At 37.0% G+C, this 19886-nt stretch overlaps 1 protein-coding gene and 2 pseudogenes across 1 annotated transcript; 1 reads left to right on the top strand and 2 right to left on the bottom strand.

Moving 5' to 3' along the window:
• Positions 1–447: 447 nt before the first annotated feature.
• Positions 448–1191, bottom strand: LOC141490535 (peroxiredoxin-6 pseudogene; annotated as a pseudogene).
• A 2212-nt stretch (positions 1192–3403) lies between these two features.
• Positions 3404–4321, top strand: LOC141507958 (olfactory receptor 52E8-like; annotated as a pseudogene).
• Positions 4322–16737: 12416 nt separating this feature from the next.
• Positions 16738–17673, bottom strand: LOC141490542 (olfactory receptor 52E8-like). The gene has a single exon (XM_074190549.1). It carries the CDS (start codon positions 17671–17673, stop codon positions 16738–16740), a length of 936 nt encoding a protein of 311 aa, XP_074046650.1.
• Positions 17674–19886: the final 2213 nt, after the last annotated feature.

Consider the following 19886-nt stretch of genomic DNA (forward strand, 5'->3'; position numbering starts at 1 on the left):
TCCAAGTTTTTTCTAACTATGTTTAGAACACTCAGCAATTTAGGGGGGAAAAACCCACTATCTGAAAGTTAAATGATTACAAATTGATGGTCATAAACTTAGGGAGCTGAAACTCAAAATCAGACAACCAGACTTGTTAAACTGCCTCCTCCCTCAAGTAGATAATTAGAAAAAGAAATGATTTGTCTACTAGGCCAGATAAAGAAATTCTACTCCTGCAATGCTCCGAGGTAACCCCCTTCCCCAAATAACAATGATACTATGGCTGATGATGGAGCTTGCAACAGAGCTCACAGTTTAAGTCCCAAATAGAGAAAGTTAGCAGAACGACAAAGGAGTTCAATGACCCAAGTGTAGTGCTGGTAAAGTCACAAGGAGAGGAATCACAGGTAACTTTTAGTGCCGTTTTCATTTAACAAGGCACACATTAGTAGAGCAGCCCAAAGACTCCTGACTTTCCATCACTCCAAGATGTTTAAATCAATTACTGTAGAAGACTTGATTGGCAGGCTGGCATCCCCTCTGGGAGAGATCTTCAAGGGAGCCCCAGCAGGTCCTGCTGGAGTGAGCTACAGCTGAGGGGTGTACCGTAGGTATTTCTTGCCTGAAGGGAGCTCCTTGGTGAAGACCCCTTTAGGAAACAGTTGTTTAGCCTCCTCTTCAGAGATAGTTGGAATAACTATTACACTATCTCCACATTTCCAGTCAACAGGAGTAGCAACCTTCTTGTATGCTGTCAATTGAAGGGAATCAACCACTCTGAGGATCTCATCAAAGTTCCCGCCAGTAGTTGGAGGGTAGAGGATAGATAGCTTCAACTTCTTATCTGGGCCAAAAATAAATACCACTCGAGCTGTCACTGTCATGCCCCGCACATCCGGCTCATCTGGGTCTAACATGCCCAACTTGATGGCAAGGTCCCATTTGTGATCATCAATGATGGGGAAAGGCAGCTTCTCCGAGGGCTCATCACCATTGTATGCATTGATGTCCTTACTCCAGGCAAGATGGTCTTGGACAGAGTCAATCGAAAGAGCGATCATCTTAACATTCCGCTTGGCAAATTCTGGGGCCAGTTTGGCAGCTCGTCCCAGGAGTCCCCGAGGAAGTCGTGGAAGCGGATGCGGCCGGAGGTGGTGTTGGCCTTGACATTGGGAGGGCCTCCTCTCCGAGCAGCAGCCCTCCGGGCATGGCAGAGGTGCGGGGCGGGAGAAGCCTGGGCCAACGTGCCCGCTCGCGGGTAAATTTTTAATATTTTGAGAGGTTTACACAAACTACCTTCATCTCTAATTCAGGAGTAGCAAATTCGACGTATGTCCCTAAAGTGCAAAAAAAAAGAGGTTCACAAACATGTAAAAAAGAAAAATAAATGCCAACAATTACATGGTAGGGTCTGACTATTTTAAGTTATTAGAGTGAATCTGTGTAATAACACTGAGCCAGGAGATAGAATGGTGCATAAGGGAATTTGTAAGTAGGATAGTTTGTTTGGAATTTAGAATACATGAAGGGGCATAATGTGAGGAAAAACCAAAACAGAATAGCTGAAGTCAGATTGTGAATGGGTTCAAATGTCAGAATAGTAGGCAGTCATCCAGTTTGCTTGTAGCCCATAATGCTTGAATGAAATTAAATGACTTCAGGGAAGGCTGGTACACTTAACGGGCAAAGGAGTTTGGACTCAAATAGTCAAAAGGAAGTTCAGAGTTCTTTAAACTATAGAATGGCCTGTCCCTTTCTATGTGTAGGAAAGAATACTCCAATAGAATACAATTTCCAAGAGAAGAACTAGTTAGGTTTTAAGTCTTTTTTGGTTTGAATTTATTGCCCCTAACTTCTAGGACAGAGTAATATTCAACACAGTAGATATTTATTAAATGATTATTGTCAAATCAGTGGTGATTTGAAGGATTGATTAAGAAAAGGAGAGAAAAGAAGTTGGGAATTCTGCTAAAGGAATATTGTTGAACTAATCCAGGCAAATATTGAGAGTCTGTTCTATAAAAAAATGAGTCAAAATAGTGTGGAAAAAAATGTATGGGGAGTGAGATTGTATGTATACTTTTTTCCTTTATCTTTTTTTGCAAAGCAATGGGGTTAAATGACCTGCCCAAGTTCACACAGCCAAGTGTGAATTCAGGTCCTCTTGACTCCAGGGCTGGAGCTCTATCCACTGCACCACCTATCTGCCCCTATTGTATGTTTTCTTGTGGAATAGAAATTGAATTTTTTTCTCTTGCCTACAGAAGCAACTATAAGTAGGTAACCAATGGATAGATCATCTGAGTCAAGAATCAGGACAATCTGAGTCCAAATTCTACTTCAGTTATTTACTAGCAGTTTTATTCTGATCAGGTTACTTTATCCCTATTGACCTCAGTTTCCTTATATTGTAAAACGTGGATAATATTAGCAATCACCTCCCAGGAATGCTTAGAAGAATAAATGATTTAATATTTGTAAAGTGCTTAGTACTGTGCCTAATATATTGTAGGTGCTTAATAAATGCTTATTTATTTCTTTTGTTTTTTTTTCTAGAGCGAACTAGGACTAAAAGGGAGAATTTATAGAGAAGCAAATTTTAGAGCAATTTAAGGAAAACCTTCTTAAGAATTATAGCTATTTAAAATGGAGTGAGTTACCAGTAGAAGGAAACATTAGAAGATTGCAACCAAAAGCCTTATAAATGCTCAATAAACCTGTAATCAAGGTGATTCTTTTACAGGTGTATTCTTGACTAAATGTCCTCTAGGTCACCTTACAATTCTTAATGACGTGACTCCTGTGATTTTGATTGACACAATCATTTAATTGCTAATGATAAGTTCTAAACTATATAAGCACCCTGTTCTCTCCCTCTAATAGTACAGATGATAATCTATTCAAAACTTTTCATTGTTCTGGCATAAATAAGGTGAATGTTGATAAGGCTCCTCTGAGTACCCGGCCAATAACACTTCATGTTAATAGGAACATTTTTCCATTACTTTATCAGAGTACCATATCTATGGACCAAGAATTGGAGGTCTGCTTTATGGTTGTCTTCATTCTTTATTCAGCTTCCTTTTTTTCTGACACAGTTTGAAGTTCATGATTTAGCATTTATAGCATTTATGCTGTTTGCAATATTTGGACTCAAGGGTTTACATGCTTCTAGTTCTATGTCTTTTTCAATCTACCTTTCATTTGAAGGGTAGTTCATCAATGTTAATTAAAAGACATTAATTTGGAAAAAATGACCAAGTTAAATTAATCCATCAAAAGTAATGAAATGAATAAGCCTAAAAGGATCTTCTTTTCCCTCATGGTTCTCTAGATGACAAAGTAATGGTTTGATTGCAGTGTCTCCATTAAAGGGAATAAAACTCTCCTTCCAGAGACAGTTGATTACAACATTTAGGGTATGTTGTTACTTAATAACACAGAATTTCACTCCTCCATCTTCCTGTTACTGGGGATCCCTGGACTAGAAGAATTGCACATCTGGATAGGCTTCCCTTTCTGTGCTCTATATCTGATTGCATTTGTAGGGAATCTCAGCATTCTGTTTGTAATCAACCCATGTTCTATTTTTTAGCCATATTAGCCACTGTTGATTTTGGTATCTCCACAGTCACCATTCCTAAGATGATGGGCATTTTCTGGTTCAACTTGAAGGAGATTAGCTTTGAGAGATGCCTCACCCAGATGTTTTTCATCCATATTTTTACTGGAATAGAGCGTTTTTTGCTTGTGGCTATGGCCTTTAATCGCTATGTTGCTATCTGCTACCCTCTCAGATATAGTATGATCCTAACCAATAAAATTGTTTCAACCATTTTTGGGGTAGCTATCTTGAGGAATTTCTCTGTAGTGATACCGGTGATATTTTTAGTCCTTCGACTGCCATATTGTAGTCACCATGTCATTTTTCATACCTATTGTGAGCATATGAGCATTGCCCAATTGTCTTGTGCCAGCACCCACATTAATATCAAGTATGGGTTTTTCATTATTTCTGTGATACTTTTGGATATGACCCTGATTGCCCTTTCTTATATACAGATTCTTCAAGCAGCTTTTAGACTCCCTTCCCAGAATGCTCAATTCAAAGCTCTCAGTACTTGTGGTTCCCACTTCTGTGTCATCTTAGCCTTCTTCACTCCTGCTCTCTTTTCATTCCTCACCCATCGATTTGGTCATAATGTTCCTTATTGTATCCATATTCTCTTGGTTAATTTGTATGTAGTTGTACCTACTGCACTTAATCCTGTTATTTATGGAGTCAGGACCAAGCAGATTCAGGAATGTTTCATTCAAATCTTCAAAAAAGAAAGATTAATGCTAAATGAAGAAATCTTCATGATTTTATTCTGTTCTTTCCCATGAAAACAGATTTTCTAGAGGCATAGAGTATTGTGCGATTTCCAATAATTGAAAATAATTCCATTATTAATTATGAACAAGATCCTCAGGGACAACCCAATTTAATATTTCAACAACAACAACATTGAGAAGCGCTTGGTGTCAATACCAGTGTGAATGTTTGGGAGTGGGAAAAGGATGTAAACTTATGATATATTATTATGGACACCTGCACTAATTTTAGACAATGGATTATAAATCCTCACACAATCACTTTGTGGTGACAAAAATAAATTTTATGCTGTGGGACTATATGGAAACTATTCTTTTTCACCTTACTCCTGTGGTATATGTATTCTCCCTGGAAGGACATTATGCATATTAACTGCAAAGTGAACCTTATGTTTTGCTCTTTTTTTTAAATATTCTCTCAAAATGCTGACTCAGTGGATAGAACACTGATAGGAGTTTGAATCCAACCTCAGACATTTACTAGCTGTATGACTCTGGCAAGTCACTTAAACCTGATTGCCTCTCATCCAGAGCCATCTCCAATTGACCTGATTCCTGTCTGGTCACTAGACCCAGATGACTGGAGGAGAAAGTGAGATTGGTGACTTAGCACAGCACTCCCTCACTCAAATCTGATTCATGTGCTTGTCATGGCATCACCTCCCTGATGTCATGGTCTTCAAGAATGAAGGATAACATTAATATTCTTGTAGAAAACGTGAAATGTTAGTGCAATTGGACAGATACTGGAGTGTCCAGTGTATTAATCTTTCAATTCTAAGATCATAGCATCATTTTGAAGGTCCCAGGATCTGGAAGCCTGAATGGGATACACTTGTACCTTCCCAGCATAAACTGTAATAAAGATTAAAAGACAAATCTGAATTTCATGTTATTGATTGAGGGTTGAGGACATCAAAGTTATGCAAAAAGGATGCCTAATCTGGGGTGGGGAGGTAGTTTGGCTATAAACAGTTGTATTTCTTGAAAGAAAGAAAAAAACATAAATATTTTCATTGGCATATATGACAACTCACCTAAACCAATGAAGAAGGTAGGCAAACTCAGGAAATAAATTTATGACACTATGACACAATAATGATAGGGCACTTTTTTGGAGCATCATAGAATCACAAATTAGAGCTCTAAAGGACTCTATAAGGTAATCCAAATCAATTACTGCGGGGGTCCAGCCTCCGTGGGTGGGGTCCTTGGAACTTGACAGGCGGGATAGAGTTGGTGAAATGAGTTGAGTCAACAAGTGGGTATAGGCAGGAGCAGGTTGACTGACTGTGAGCTGCTTGGATTTATTTTTATAGTCTTAGAATCATATGAAACAAGCAAACTAAAATCATTTCCTTGGTTACAAAAGTATACAATTTTCATCATTAATCATATAGTTCATATGGTTACAAGTTTGATAATGTAGTGGTTACAAGTGTGATTATCAATCATGTAATTAATTTTCTTGTCCCTGCTCAGACCGTGATGACCTCAACCTGTCTGTTGCCTAATTTGTTGCTGCATAGTAAAGTTATTGATTAAACAAAACTTTCCTTAGAATAATCTTTGATATAATTTGTTTAATGGAATGCTTCTATGTTTTTGTACCGCATGTGTAATGTTTTTGATATGCTCCCTTGACAACCTATAGTGAGGGTAGTTATGTTTGTTCACCTGTCCGTTGACTCCTTCAATAACTAATTTTCCTTTCAGCCCTTGTTGGTAGAAGCTATGGTTTCTATGACTTTTTATTCTTTGCCAATAAACTAAGGCTGTTAGAGTTCACATATTGGTTACCTATACTAACTATTCTCTCACCATCTTTATCATATATTCCTGTGTATGATAAAGGGGGCAAAACTGTTAATTTCCCTGGAATTCTATCTGACGCATCTTGTATCTGGTTTCCTTGTGTATATTCTGACATCTCCCTGGAACTCCCAGTGCTGTGTCTTCCAAAGATTTCATAATGCTGAAGCCTTTTGTATGTCTGAGGGAGAGCAAGTCCTGTTAAATTTGGACAGAGTTCACAATCTGTTTTATTCAAGGAATTTCTCTGAAATCCTTCCTTTATAGTCATTCCACTATTAGGATGAGTAAGTTTTGCAATCAATAATAGACCTATAAATATGGGTATACATGGAATCCCTATATATATTAAAGAAGGAAATGTTGTTCCATCAGGCAGTGTGACTGCCCTGAGTCTTCTTGCCGCGACTGTGTCAAACACCTTAGAGACCCTGGCTCCCAACAAATTTCCCCACTTCAGGGATGAGTAAACTGATAACTAGATATGTGAACTGATTTGCCTAAGGAATCAAAGGTTGGACAGAACTGGCTTTTAAATTGAACCCAGGTTCTCCAACTTCAATCTAATACTCTTCCCATTCTATTATACCTTTACAGACACAACTTTTTGAAAGAGAAGTCTTTTCAAAATATTTCAAAGATTTGTGATTTTCCTAAGTGTGAAAGTTCCATTTAGAAATGAAAAAAATAAAACCCTTATAGAACATAATTGATTATTTTGGAGAACTTATGAAACCAAAAACATTTACATGTAATGACCACTCTGTGTTAGAGATGAGTTACAGTTTGTCCTAATGTGATTGATCAAACTCATATGAGTTCAGAAAGCTCTACCACAAGTCCTACAGAAATTTACATAGAGAGAAGGGTAAAGAGCTAAAGAGAGAATTTTAGACAATAGGTGAATTAATTTCTTTTGAAAACAGAAATGGTATCCTGACTTCCTTAAAGATAGTTGAAGAGAAAAAAAATCAAATGACTTGACTTCTTAATCCTTTTACAAACTCAGAAATACATATGCCCCCCCCTTCACTGAAAAAGGAAAAGAAAAAATTATATTTTGGTAAAAAAAGTAAAGACCAGAATTATTTTTAAAAGACATTGGAAAAATCATGTGACAAAGTTTCATAATTTAACTGCTAGTAGAGTGGTTTTTCTTGCTGGCCTAGAGTCTTAGCTGGCACTGAATGTAGGGATAGATGATAGAGAGATGGATGGATGGATGGATGGATGGATGGATGGATGGATAGATGGATGGATTGATGGATGGATGGATGAATGAGTTGGTGAAAAGCAGTTTAAGCCTTTGCTATGTGCTGGGCACAATACAAAGTTCTAGAAATGTATATATCAGGAAGCTAACATTCTAATGAGGAAAACAACACATAAAGGGGAACTAGAAAAATAAGAGTGGGTAATGAGGAGTTAGATAACAACAGTTTGTATCGTTTATAAATGCCCGGAAAGTGGCTTGAAGTTCTTAATCTAGAAAAGTTACTGAAGACTTCTATGATTTCATTATCCACCTCCTTTGACCCCCTCCCACAAATACACACACATGATACATGCATGACTACATTGGTTTAGCAGATGGGTTGGCAGGTAGCCTTAGTCTCAGGCACAGAAATGTTCATCTCCTGGACACTTCTGGAGGAATTGGAGCAACTGAGCAGGGAAAAATGTGAGGGAACCTCTGCTGCCAAAGGATGCCAGGCCCAGCTGTGTCACTCAGAAGTAGTTCTGGGTAAAAAAAAAAGACCAACACATGCCTCATGAGTGCAGAGGGAGAGGCTGGGAATGTTGTTGAATGTGGGGCACTTAGAAGAGAAACAAGCTCTTGGTCTTGGTTCCAGGCCAGGGAGAGAACTGAAGATGATAACCTCTGGAGGGTTCTCATGGAATAACATCATTTCTAACAGAGTATGCTGAAGGACCCTTCCTATGACTTGGAGGGGGAAAGGAGTACAGGACAAAGCTCAAAAAGTAACAGTAAGAAGGATCTAAGACCAGAGGCATCATCCCCCACATCATAGGACTAGAGATGAATATAACAAACAGTTGTTAAAAATAAAAATTTAAATTAAAAAAAAGACAAAGGAGAAAGAATCCAATCATAAATACTTATTTGTGAAATAGAGAAGACCAGGGTTTCATCTTCAAAAGTGGATACTGAAGAAAAAAAAAGCCTTTCCTACCCCAAAGAGTAGTGCCAAATGATTGCTTCCCCAGAAGAATTAATAGAAGTCAAAAAGACTAAAAATCAAAGAGAGATTAATTTAAAAAAATTAAAAATAACAACAATCCAAGAAAAACAAGATTATTAAAAAATTCAATTAATCGCAAAAGGAAATACAGAATTTTCAAGGAAGAAAGCACTTTGAAAATTATAATTAGGCAAGGGGAAGTCAGTGAAGCTATAAGAGATTGAGAAATAATGAAACAAAATAAAAAAATGAAAAATAGAAAAGTGTGGAACATCTATAAGAAAAGCAATTGATCTAGAGAACAGATCAAGAAGAGGAAAAATATAAGAATAAATCAGACTACTTGAAGGCTATGATTAAAAAAAGACTCTTGCTATAATAATATAAGAAATAATTAAAGAAAATTGCCTTGAAGTGTTTGAGCAAGAGGGGGAAGTAGAAATATAAAAAATCACCTATCACTACCTAAAAGAGATCCTAGGAGGAAAACCTACAGGAATATCATAGTCAAAAGGAAAAGTCATTAAGGAAAAAATATTATGAGCAACAAGAAAAATAAAAACAGAAATCAAATATGGTGTGGTCACAGAGTTACACAAGACTTAGCAGCAGGTACATTAAAAAACTAAAGGTCATAGAACACTACAAAACAAAGAACTGAGGTTTCAGTCAAAAATATTATACCCAGCTAATTTAACTAAAATTTTGAATGGGAAAAAAATTGGACTTTTGATGAATTGTCAGATTTTCAAGATTTTGTTGAAAGAAGACATGAACTTAATAGAAAATTTGACATACAAGTTCTAAGAGAAATATAAGAACAGCTATGAGGGATCAGCAAGGTTGCATTTTATTTATATATAAAAATGCAAGCCACATATCTAAAATTATCAGTAACTGGGTAGTTAAAAAATAAAAATAGTAAATATACAAAAGAAATGTGGTAAGAAGAATAGATTGGTTGGTTCTTGTCCTTCATTATTGAAGAGGACCAAAATATTAGAGAAAAGTTACAGTGCATCTGACGGTGTCTGATCACATCAATATGAGCTTGGAATGCTCTACCACAGATTGGGCCCAAACAGATCATATGAATACCAAGGGTGGACCCTCTAAACTTGCATATCTCACTTTTTTAAGCTACTTCAATTCTGCTTTGCTCATAGAGCACAACATACTCTCTGATGAGGACATGCCATATTGGCAGTCCTGTGCCAGTGTTTCCCATGTTGCATAATCAATTCCAAAGTTCTTAAGAAAGACTGCCTTGTATCACTTTTTCTGACTCTCCTTTGAATGCTTACTCTGTGTGAACATCCCATAAAATAGTCTTTTTTGTGAAAGTATATCTATATATATATATATATATACATATATATATGTATATATATATATTTGGCATTTGAACAATGTGACTGGCCCAACATAATTGCTGAAGTGGGTTCATATCTCATTACCAGGGCATATTCTCAGCTGACATCCCCTCTATAAGGTGAAGTGTTTGGGAAGGGCTGAGTGCTCTTAGCCTACCTACTCATTAAAGGATCACCAATAATGGTTAATTTTCATTTGTCAGAAAGAACACCTTGATTTAAGGTGTTTCTGAATGTCCCTTTGCTTACCAGGAGAAATAACTGATCATCAATTCATTGAGTATTGGTTGGCCTAATTAATAAGTTGATTATTAATAACTGGAAATTCTGTCTTGTAATTTTATTCCAATAAGTTGAATGATTAAGTCAAAAACCAGAATGTGGATAATTAGGGAAAGAAAGAGGGATCTATCAGTTGTAGATGACTTTTTCAAGATATTTAGCCATAAAAATATAAGATGATAGCTAGCAGAAGTGGAGAGATGGATGAAGTAGTTTTTTGAAAATGGAAGAAATATGGCCCAATCTCTGACTTTAGGGAAGCAGCTAGTACACAATAGGAAACTGAAGATAAATGAGGGAGTCTGGATGATAGAGGGGGCAATTTGCTGGAGAAGATGGTATGGAATAGGTTCACTTTTTCATATAGAAGGCATGGAGAAGGTGGTAGAAGTCATCTGAGTTATGTAAGATAAGGTAAAGGAAGGGAGCAGAGGGAGCTCTGAGTGAATGACCTCAATATTTCAATCAAGTATGAGGGAAGGGTTTCTACTGAGAGGGTGGGGTCGGGGGAACCATGGGAGGTTGAAGGAAGAATGTTAAGGTTTGGAAAAGTCACTGTGATGAGTGTAAAAGGATTGCTTTGCTGCTTTGAGGGCCAAATTGAAATTATTTAACAAATTCCTAATGGACTATTCCTTAAAGTTCTGTTACCTTCTCCATGTTTGTTCATAAGCATGCAAGTAAAAGTGAAGGCAGCAGATGAAGAGAGTGATCCATTATGAAAGTTTGTCAAGACAAGATGTTCAACAGGACAATTGGGCAAGAAACTTGTGAGAACAATATTGAGTTAAACAGGTTTACTAATGTTTAACTAGATCTTGGAATAATATCAATTTTATGACCAAATATATGCTTTATTAAAGTAGAAACATTGATGAATATATAAAATAACTTGGCAAGGCCCAATCTCAACTTATTTTTGACCTTAGAAAAAAATTAATTGTTCTTCTCTTTTTATATTAAAATGTTATTTACTTATTTAGATCAAAAAGGAAGACAAGGGGTGGAACCAACATGGTGACAGGAGAGGATCATCTCTTAGGTGCTCTCTCTCAAAACTTATAAACTAAGAATTCTAACTAAATTTTTGAGAGAGAAACCACAGAGGGATCCAGTGAGGCAGTTCTCCAACCCAAGGTAACCTGGAAAAGAGAGGAAAGGCTCCGCTCCATGGGATTAGAGGGGCAGACCACCAGAGTGAAGGAACTTCAATCTCCCGGAGGCAGCCCTGCGGCTCACAGCAGTGGGGGCAGTTTCCTGACTTACACGCTGTGGAGCAACAGGCACAACTTGGGGGATCAGCAGGGAACCTCTGTCAGAGTGAACACTTGAAGCCCAGCCCTCACGGCACACTGAGAGCAGCATGGCTAGGGCAGCCCAGATCCAGAAATTGGAAGCAGGCAGAGCCAGTAAGCAGGAGCCCCCAGGGCATAAGTGCTGAGCCTAGAGAGGGGAGTGGAGAGAGACTGCCAAGCACTGTCCTCTGTACCTGGAGCAAGACTCTAAGGCTCTGACCACATTCAGATCCTGATTGCAGTCTAGGCCCTCCATAAAACAGTAGGGCCCCCTCAATCTCAGCCCCAAGGCAGAGGGGTGCGCTTATGGTCATTCACAGATCAGGAGGGAAGACAGAGCCTCACACACTGAGATCCTTATGGGGGATGTTCCCATAATACTCAAAAGTTCAGGTAGCACCCCAAAACCAGGCACAGGTTGGGGAAATGAGTAAGCAGAGAAAAAAGAGAAGCACCATTGAGAAATACTTTGCCTGTGATCCTAAGAAGGATCATAACACTCAATCTGAAGATGAGGAAGTACAAGCTCCTGCATCTAAAGACTCCAAGAAAAACAGAAATTGGGCTCAGGCTATGACAGAGCTCAAAAAAGACTTTGAAAATCAAGTGAGGGAGATAGAAGAAAAATTGGGAAAAGAAATGAGAAAGATGCAGGGAAAACATGAAAATGAAGTCAGCAGCTTAGTCAAGGAGATCCAAAAAAAAAAAATGCTGAAGAAAAGAGCATGTTAAAAACCAGCATAGGTCAAATGGATAAAACAGTTAAAAATGTATTGAGGAGAAGAATGCTTTAAAAAGCAGAATTGGCCAGATGGAAAAAAGGGATAAGAAATCTCTCTCAGGAAAATAAATTCTTCAGACAAAGAATGGAACTGAGGGAGGCTGCTGATTTTGTGAGAAATCAGGACACAATACTTCAAAACCAAAAGAATGAAAAATTAGAAGAAAATGTGAAACATCTCATTGAAAAAACAACTGATATATAAAACAGATTTAGGAAAGATAATTTAAAAATTATTGGAATACCTGAAATTCATGATCAGGAAAAAAGCCTTGACATCGTTTTCAAAGAATTACTACAGGAAAATTGCCCTGATATCCTAGAAGCAGACGGCAAAATAGACATTGAGAGAATCCACTGATCTCCCCAAGAAAGAGATCCCCCCAAAAAAACAACCCCCAGGAATATTATAACCAAGTTCCAGAATTCCCAAGTCAAAGAGAAAATATTACAAACAGCCAGAAGGGCACAATTCAAATTTCATGGAGCTGCAGTCAGGATCACACATGACTTAGCAGAAACTACATTAAAAGCTCGTAGGGCTTGGAATATGATATTCTGGAAGGCTAAAGAGCTTAGAATGCAACCGGGAATCAACTACCCAACAAAACTCAACGTCCTCTTCCAGGGGAAAAAAGATGGACTTTCAATGGACCAGGGGAATTTTAAATGTTCCTGTTGGAATGGCCAGAGCTGAACAGGTTTGATTTTCAAATACAGGACTCAGGGCCCAGGATTGGATGACTTGTCTGGGACCATAGGGCCAGGTGAATGCTGGGCCTAAGGGGTAGTATGTGGGTTTGGGGCCTCTTGGTCCCAGGGTCAGGGATCTGTCTGCTGTGCCACTCAGCTACCCTACCGCAGAGACAGTGAAAGGAGAGAGAAAATATAGTACACAGTAGTGGAGGGAGTTGTGATCAGCAGTGGCAATGGTGGAAAAATATGAAAGTATGAAAGTAACTTTTGTGATGGACTTATCATAAAGAATGTGATCCACCCACGACAGAGCTGTTGGTGTTGGAACACAGACTGAAGCACATTTATTATTATTATTATTATTTTGGGGGGTTGCAAGTCAAATGGGGCTGGGTGGCCTGCCTGGGGCCACACAGCTGGGTGATTGTTGGGTGTCTGAGGCTGGATTTGGACCCAGGTGCTCCTGGCTCAAGGGCCAGTGTTCTGTCTGCCACCCTGCCACCCCTACTATCATTATTATTATTTTATTTTATTTTGGATCTTTTTTTTCAGTTTTTGCAGGGCAATGGGGTTGGGGTGGCTTGCATGGGGTCACACAACTGGGTGATTGTTGGGTGTCTGGGGCCATATTTGGCCTCGAGTGCTCCTGGCTCCAGGGCTGGTGCTCTGTCCATTGTGCCACCTGGCCATACCTATTATTATTATTTTTTTTAATTTTAATTTTTTCTCTCCCCTTTACGTTTTTGCTCATGCAGGTCTATATTTTTTGGGGGAAGGGGTATTATGTTTACCCTTAAACAAGAATATTTTAGTAATGTATAAAAAACATTATTTGTACAAAATAAGAATAAATAAATGAGAAAAAAAGGAAGACAATCCATACCCAATTATTGGTAACAGTCAACTATCAAGGCTACTCTCTCATAATCAAAAGTAAATGTTGGGATGTCTGAAATTCTGAATTGGTAATAATTGATTCGATCATCATTTTTCCTCTTTACATAGAACTTAAGATGGATTCATTTATTTGATTCTTGAAAATAACTGGCATCAATCATAATATTTCATAAAAGTCCTAAATATAAAAGATTTTGATAAAATAATTTGTCTTAAGGACATGTAAATTATAAAATCTCTCATTTATTTAGGTTGCATGCATTTTTGAATCTTGTGCATCATCAATATTTTTTAAAATGTACATTAATCCCATTTTCAAGAAAACAAGTTTGTTCAATGCTTATGTGTAACTTTTCTTCATCCTTGAATCCAACACATTGCTTAATGTGAATGCATCTCCAATTTCTTTTTATAAGTTTTTAAATTGATGTCTACTGTTTCTTAAATCAAAATAGCTATCCTTGGTATATTTCCTCCTCCCCTTATCACAGAGCCCACCCCATGCAAAAAATACAATTTTTGTAGAGGAAGAAAATTAACAATGTGAACAATTCATTGAAGAAGCCTGAAAACATGTCTTTCCAACACCATGCAGGGGTGGATTTAATGCTACTAGTTCATATCTCTTTATCTGAATCATGGTTGAGCTTTATAATTTTATTATATTCACTTTTTGATATGTAGTTTTTATCATTGTAGTTACTGTATATATTATTTATCAGTTCTACTTACTTTATTCTACATAAGTTCATTCAAATCTTTCTGTATTTATCACATTCATGTTTTCTAGCACAGTTCCATAAATTGTTTAAACATTCCCCAAAAGATGAGAATTTATTTTGTATCAAATTATAAGCTATGATAAAAAATGTTGCTATAAATATTTTGGTATATATGGAAACTGTCTTTATCATTAGCTTCCCCTATGTGTAAGCCCAGTGGTGGACTCTTGATTTAAAGGATTGTGGACATGTTATCATTTTATTTACATAATTATAAATTGCTTTCCAAAATGATTATATCTTTTCAAAACTTCACCAACAATGCACTAGTATTCCTAGCCTTCCACAATTTAATACCTACACTCTTATACTAAGTGTTAGGGATTCAACTAAGAAATGAAAGATAATCCTTTCCCTCATGGAGCTTACAAGTTATTGGAGGAAATCAAAACAAAAAGAAAATGAAAAACTAAGGGGGGGGGTGTCAAGGTGGTCATCAGGGGGTCCCTGGCATGGGAATATGATGTTCAGTGGAATGGAAACCAAACAGAACCCATGATGAAAAATGGAGAGTTTATTTGGTAAGTTCTGAGTCCTGGAAATGAAGGTCATAAGATGCTATAAAGATTTTGGTTTATACAGTAACTGTCATCATATCATTAGTTTCTCCTGGGTATAAGTCTAAGAGAGGAGGTTCTAATTTAGGATATGAATCTTTATATGTAATGAGCATCTCATTCATTAAATTCATGCACACTGATGAGAAGGGAGGTATGAGATACTAGGTAAGAGGAATGTAGAACAATCATTTTCACAATCATTTCACTTCATTTAAGAAAGTTTTCCAGGCTAGTCATGTCTCATTCTTCACCAGAGCTCTCATCCTGTGCTCCCTGGCACTGGGTTCTCTCTTTGTTACCCCCCAAATTTTTTAATAAGGTATTTTTCTTCTTTGAGGATTAGAGCTCACATTTCTACCTGTTTTTATATTCTCAACATTGAACAATATCTTTGACACATAGTAAGAATTTAAATGCTAGTTGACCAATTAATGATGTCTTGGCTTAGTTGCTCAACTTTTCATTATCTTATTTTCCTGATTTCTCCTTAGCTTTATTTTTACTATGGTACATTCTGAGTCTTTGATAAAACCATCTTGTGGGATAATTCTTTCCTTCAAGCCCAAGATATAAAATTATGAAGTACTCTTCAATAAATCAATTAATCAGGATAGGGACTTGGAGTCAGGCCAACAATCCCCACTCTTGTTTGAATGTAGCTTGCCTTCAAAATTCAGGAGCCAAGTGCCCAGGGGTGATTGTGATAAAGCGGGTGCTTCACAGAATTTCTACCACCTCTGGTTAAAGAATGATATTTATGACTCACTCTTTTTGTCCTTGCAATGAATTAATATGAAAACTAAGAAAAGTCTTTGTAGTTTCCTTTATGAGAAACCTCAAACTCACTAATATCCTTCCTTATAGCTAATTTATATGTATGACTCTTGTCTTCTGTGATACACTACCTACTATGTAAAGGTAGTCCCCTTTTCAGAGAGGAACCTTTCATTCTTAACATCCTTTTGGCTATAGGCTCCCCATTTACTGAAATATGAAGTTGAGAAAGAATCAGCAAACTTCTGTCTGCAGTAAGGTACCTCAAATAATTGAAAATCATAGCTGAACCATGTCCTAACTTCTTTTGAACTTCCAAAAGGGTATATTCCTTCAACTAGAATTTCTGTCTCATTCCCTGTCAGTTTATTCCTCAAAGGTTTAGGCAAAAGACTGGTTAAATAGCATTTCTTCTTTATATTTTGGGGGTAAAGGGTATAATATGACACAAATAAGCTACTGTTTTCCAGTAGTCTTTGGTGTCCCACCTATAACAAACAGAAATATCTATGTTTTTCCTCCATTTATAATATTTCATTAAATAAGTAAATTCCATGAGAGATAACATGATACACTGGGAAAAAATTGTGGATTTGGAACCAGAGGACTTCTGCTCAAGTTCACTCTTTCTACTTAGTCCCCATGTGACTATGGACTACTCAAGGCTTCTTATTTGTATGAATGCAAAACTTGGACTAATTTTATAATCATTCAGAGTATAGCTCAGTCAAGGGTGGCATGGCATCAATCCTTACCATGGTGTTGATTTATCATTACAGTTACTAATAGGATTGACATTCTATGCTTGGGTGGTCTGTAATTTTAGAATCTATTTTCTATTTAATCAATCATTAAATAACTGCATTTTTCATTTGAAAGAGAAGACAAAAACATCACAAATTGATTTCTCTATGACAGATGAAAATCACTTTTTCTTAAAGACCCTCAGCACCATTTCACGAATCTGTTTGGTCCTGATTCCATAGATGACAGGGTTGAGTGCAGGTGGTACAACTACATACAGATTAGCCAGGAGGATGTGGATGTAGCCAGGTACTTTATGACCAAACCTGTGAGTGAGAAAGGAGAAGAAGGCTGGAATGAAGAAGGCCAAGATGACACAAATGTGGGAGCCACAAGTATTGAGGGCTTTGAGCTGAGCTTCCCTGGAGGGGAGGAGGAAAACAGCATGAAGGATCTTTAGGTAAGAGATAGCAATAAGAATCACATCCCCAAATACCATAACTATAAGAATTAATCCAAATATCATGTTAATTTTAATGTTAGCACAAGACAATCGGGCAATACCCATGTGCTCACAGTAAGTGTGAGGGATGATACGATGACCACAGAAGGGCAGCCTCCAGATGAGAAACACCATTGGAAATACCAATGTAAAATTAATGAAAAACAAAATTGTCATAGTGATAGCAATGGCTCTGTTGGTCAGTATCATACTATACCGAAGGGGATGGCAGATGGCAACATAGCGATCAAAAGCCATGGCCACAAGCACAACAGTTTCCATGGCAGTGAACATGTGAATGAAGAACATTTGGGCAACACAGCTCCCAAAGCTAACCTCTCTCTGGTTAAGCCAGAAGATACCCAACATTTGGGGAATAGTGGAGGTGGACAAGCCTAAGTCAATTGTAGATAGCATGGCTAGAAAATAGAACATTGGCTGGTGGAGGCTGCGTTCAGTCTGAATCACAAAGAGGATGGTGAGATTTCCCAAGAGTGCAATCAGATACACAGAGCAGAAGGGAAAGCCAATCCAGATATGCATTTCTTCCATTCCTGGGATTCCCAGCAAAAGGAAGGATATAGGGTGAAACTGAGTGTCATTGGGAAGGAGCATTCTGCTAGCGATTAGTTCAGTAGAATGCCACTCATTTGTGCGTCTCATGTCTGGAAGAGGAAAAAAGAGATTGTATTTTGAGTCCTGTGGTATGGATGTTGAATAAGTTCATCATTTCTGCTCCAAGATTCATACAAAATAAATCCTCTTCCTTTAAATCCCTCTTAATCTCTATCCTTAAAAAGAAATGGTGGAATTGGATTATAGAATGATTCATATATATTTTTGGAAATAGTCAATATGGGATTTGTTTTCTGAATTATGAATAATTTTAGAGGTTTCATTTGGGATTGAGAGGGAGAAAATGCTTTTTTACAAATTAAAAAAAATTAAAAACTTATAAGTTAAAAGGAAGAATTATTTAGTTATTGGTAGTAAGTACTAGTTAAAAGGAGGAATGAACTCATTCAAAAAAAATACCAAAACTCCATTCTAGAGAAGAAATATTTACTGTTCTTAAGAAAAGCCTTTGTGAAAAATTAAAACCTTTTAAAATTGAAATAAGCCATTTCAGGTGGCAGAAGGTACCCATTAATGAATGTCTCAAAATGGAGTTTGGGTGAGCATATTTTTGATATGTGTGTGCTCAGGTATGGTTTGAACTTGATAAACTTTAAGATCTTCAAAATTCTAGAAATTTCATGATCCTGCTTTCCCAGGTCCCCAGGCATTCTGGTTTGGGTCAAAGAAACTGTTCCACACACTTGATTATCAGGTGAATCTTGAAATTTTACAAACTAAGATAAAACTTAGATAAATTACCTAGATCCATGCAATTTATTTAACTTTTTGCTGATTTTGATCTTTCCTTTCCAGTGTGACTTCCTTCCTTTTCCAATCTACTGAAATAGTTACTCTTCCCATCAAACCTATATGGCAATATCCTTAGAGAATTCTATAAATGTTTCACCGATTGCCAATCTCTTATAGCCCAGGGGTTTTCCCCTTTAACTAAGACTTTTGCTAAAACTCTGCTCAGCTGTGCCAATATATGCTGGTTGTTGATATTTCTGAATTTGAGGGAAAGGTCCTTCTGAGCCCCTTGGTTTCTCCACTGGGTTTGAATAATTTATCAGAGAACTCTGAGCAAGCATAAATAAGAATTATTTAAACATTTAGTCACATCAAGTCCAAACATTTCCAATTCTGGGGTTTTAGAATGTTCATCAAATGTGTGGGACTCATAATCATTCAGTATTATAATTTAGAGCTCAGTTACTTCTGAGAGAAAAGAATTATGCAGACTAATTATGCAGACTAAATCATCTTAGATCACTTGTAGAAGTGATTCTACAGTTTGAAGGGAGGGTATCACTACCAGATGTTCTGCTATCCATGGCCAAACCATATTAAATTAATTGTCTCTATGTGCAATGTTTTCTAGAACAATAAGAAAACATGGACTCTACTGCTCTTTCATTCTGAGTGAATGACATTCAAAATCTATGACTCTGCTATTTCCAGCTTAATCACCACAGGTTCTAGGAGGAATTACTGTATTCATCATACCCAAATGGAATTCACTTCTAAGTCAGGAACACATTTTCATGGGATCATAGTTTTAAAATGAGTTGTCTAGGAATAAACACAAATCTTTTTTTTTTTTTACTAATAAAGCAACTGAGGCTCAAAGACATTCAGTTACTTGTTCAAGTTCAAGCTGGGACATGCAGTGAGGAGGTGGAAGATGATGCAAACACTAAGTGAGTTCCAGGTTTATGTACTCAACCCTTCTCAATCAGAAACAAGTCATAGGTCCCTGAATTCACGTTTAAAACCAATCTTGAAAGAAGAACCTATAACTTCAAATTGGATATCTTTCACTGGGTCAAGTTGCCTCTCTTAGATCTATGCCACTTCTCAATTTGTTCCCTCTATCTAGAATTCCCTCCCATATCAGCTCCACTTTAAATTATAAAAATAATATAATAATAACTTTTTTATTGACCTTTAATTTTAAATATAAAAGCAATCTAACCACTTAGTGCAGTCAGATATATGTAACACATGTAATTTACCTTACTAGACTTAGGATCAGGAAATATATATATCATGACATTTGTATATAATGGAATAATCAAAGTAGGTGCTGAATCAAATTAAATAAAAGATTGGGTAGATAAATGGATAGATAGATGGATAGAAAGAGAATAACTGCTAGCTATATTATATGTGTTTTATGCCTAGGGAAATGGGAATAAAATAACTTATCT

This window comes from Macrotis lagotis, chromosome 1 (genome assembly GCF_037893015.1).
Source record: "Macrotis lagotis isolate mMagLag1 chromosome 1, bilby.v1.9.chrom.fasta, whole genome shotgun sequence".
In the NCBI taxonomy this organism is placed as follows: Eukaryota; Metazoa; Chordata; class Mammalia; order Peramelemorphia; family Peramelidae; genus Macrotis; species Macrotis lagotis.

Bases quoted from the DNA above. Each gene is read 5' to 3' on its own strand.
- LOC141490542 (XM_074190549.1), bottom strand. From the start codon at position 17,673: ATGCTCCTTCCCAATGACACTCAGTTTCACCCTATATCCTTCCTTTTG.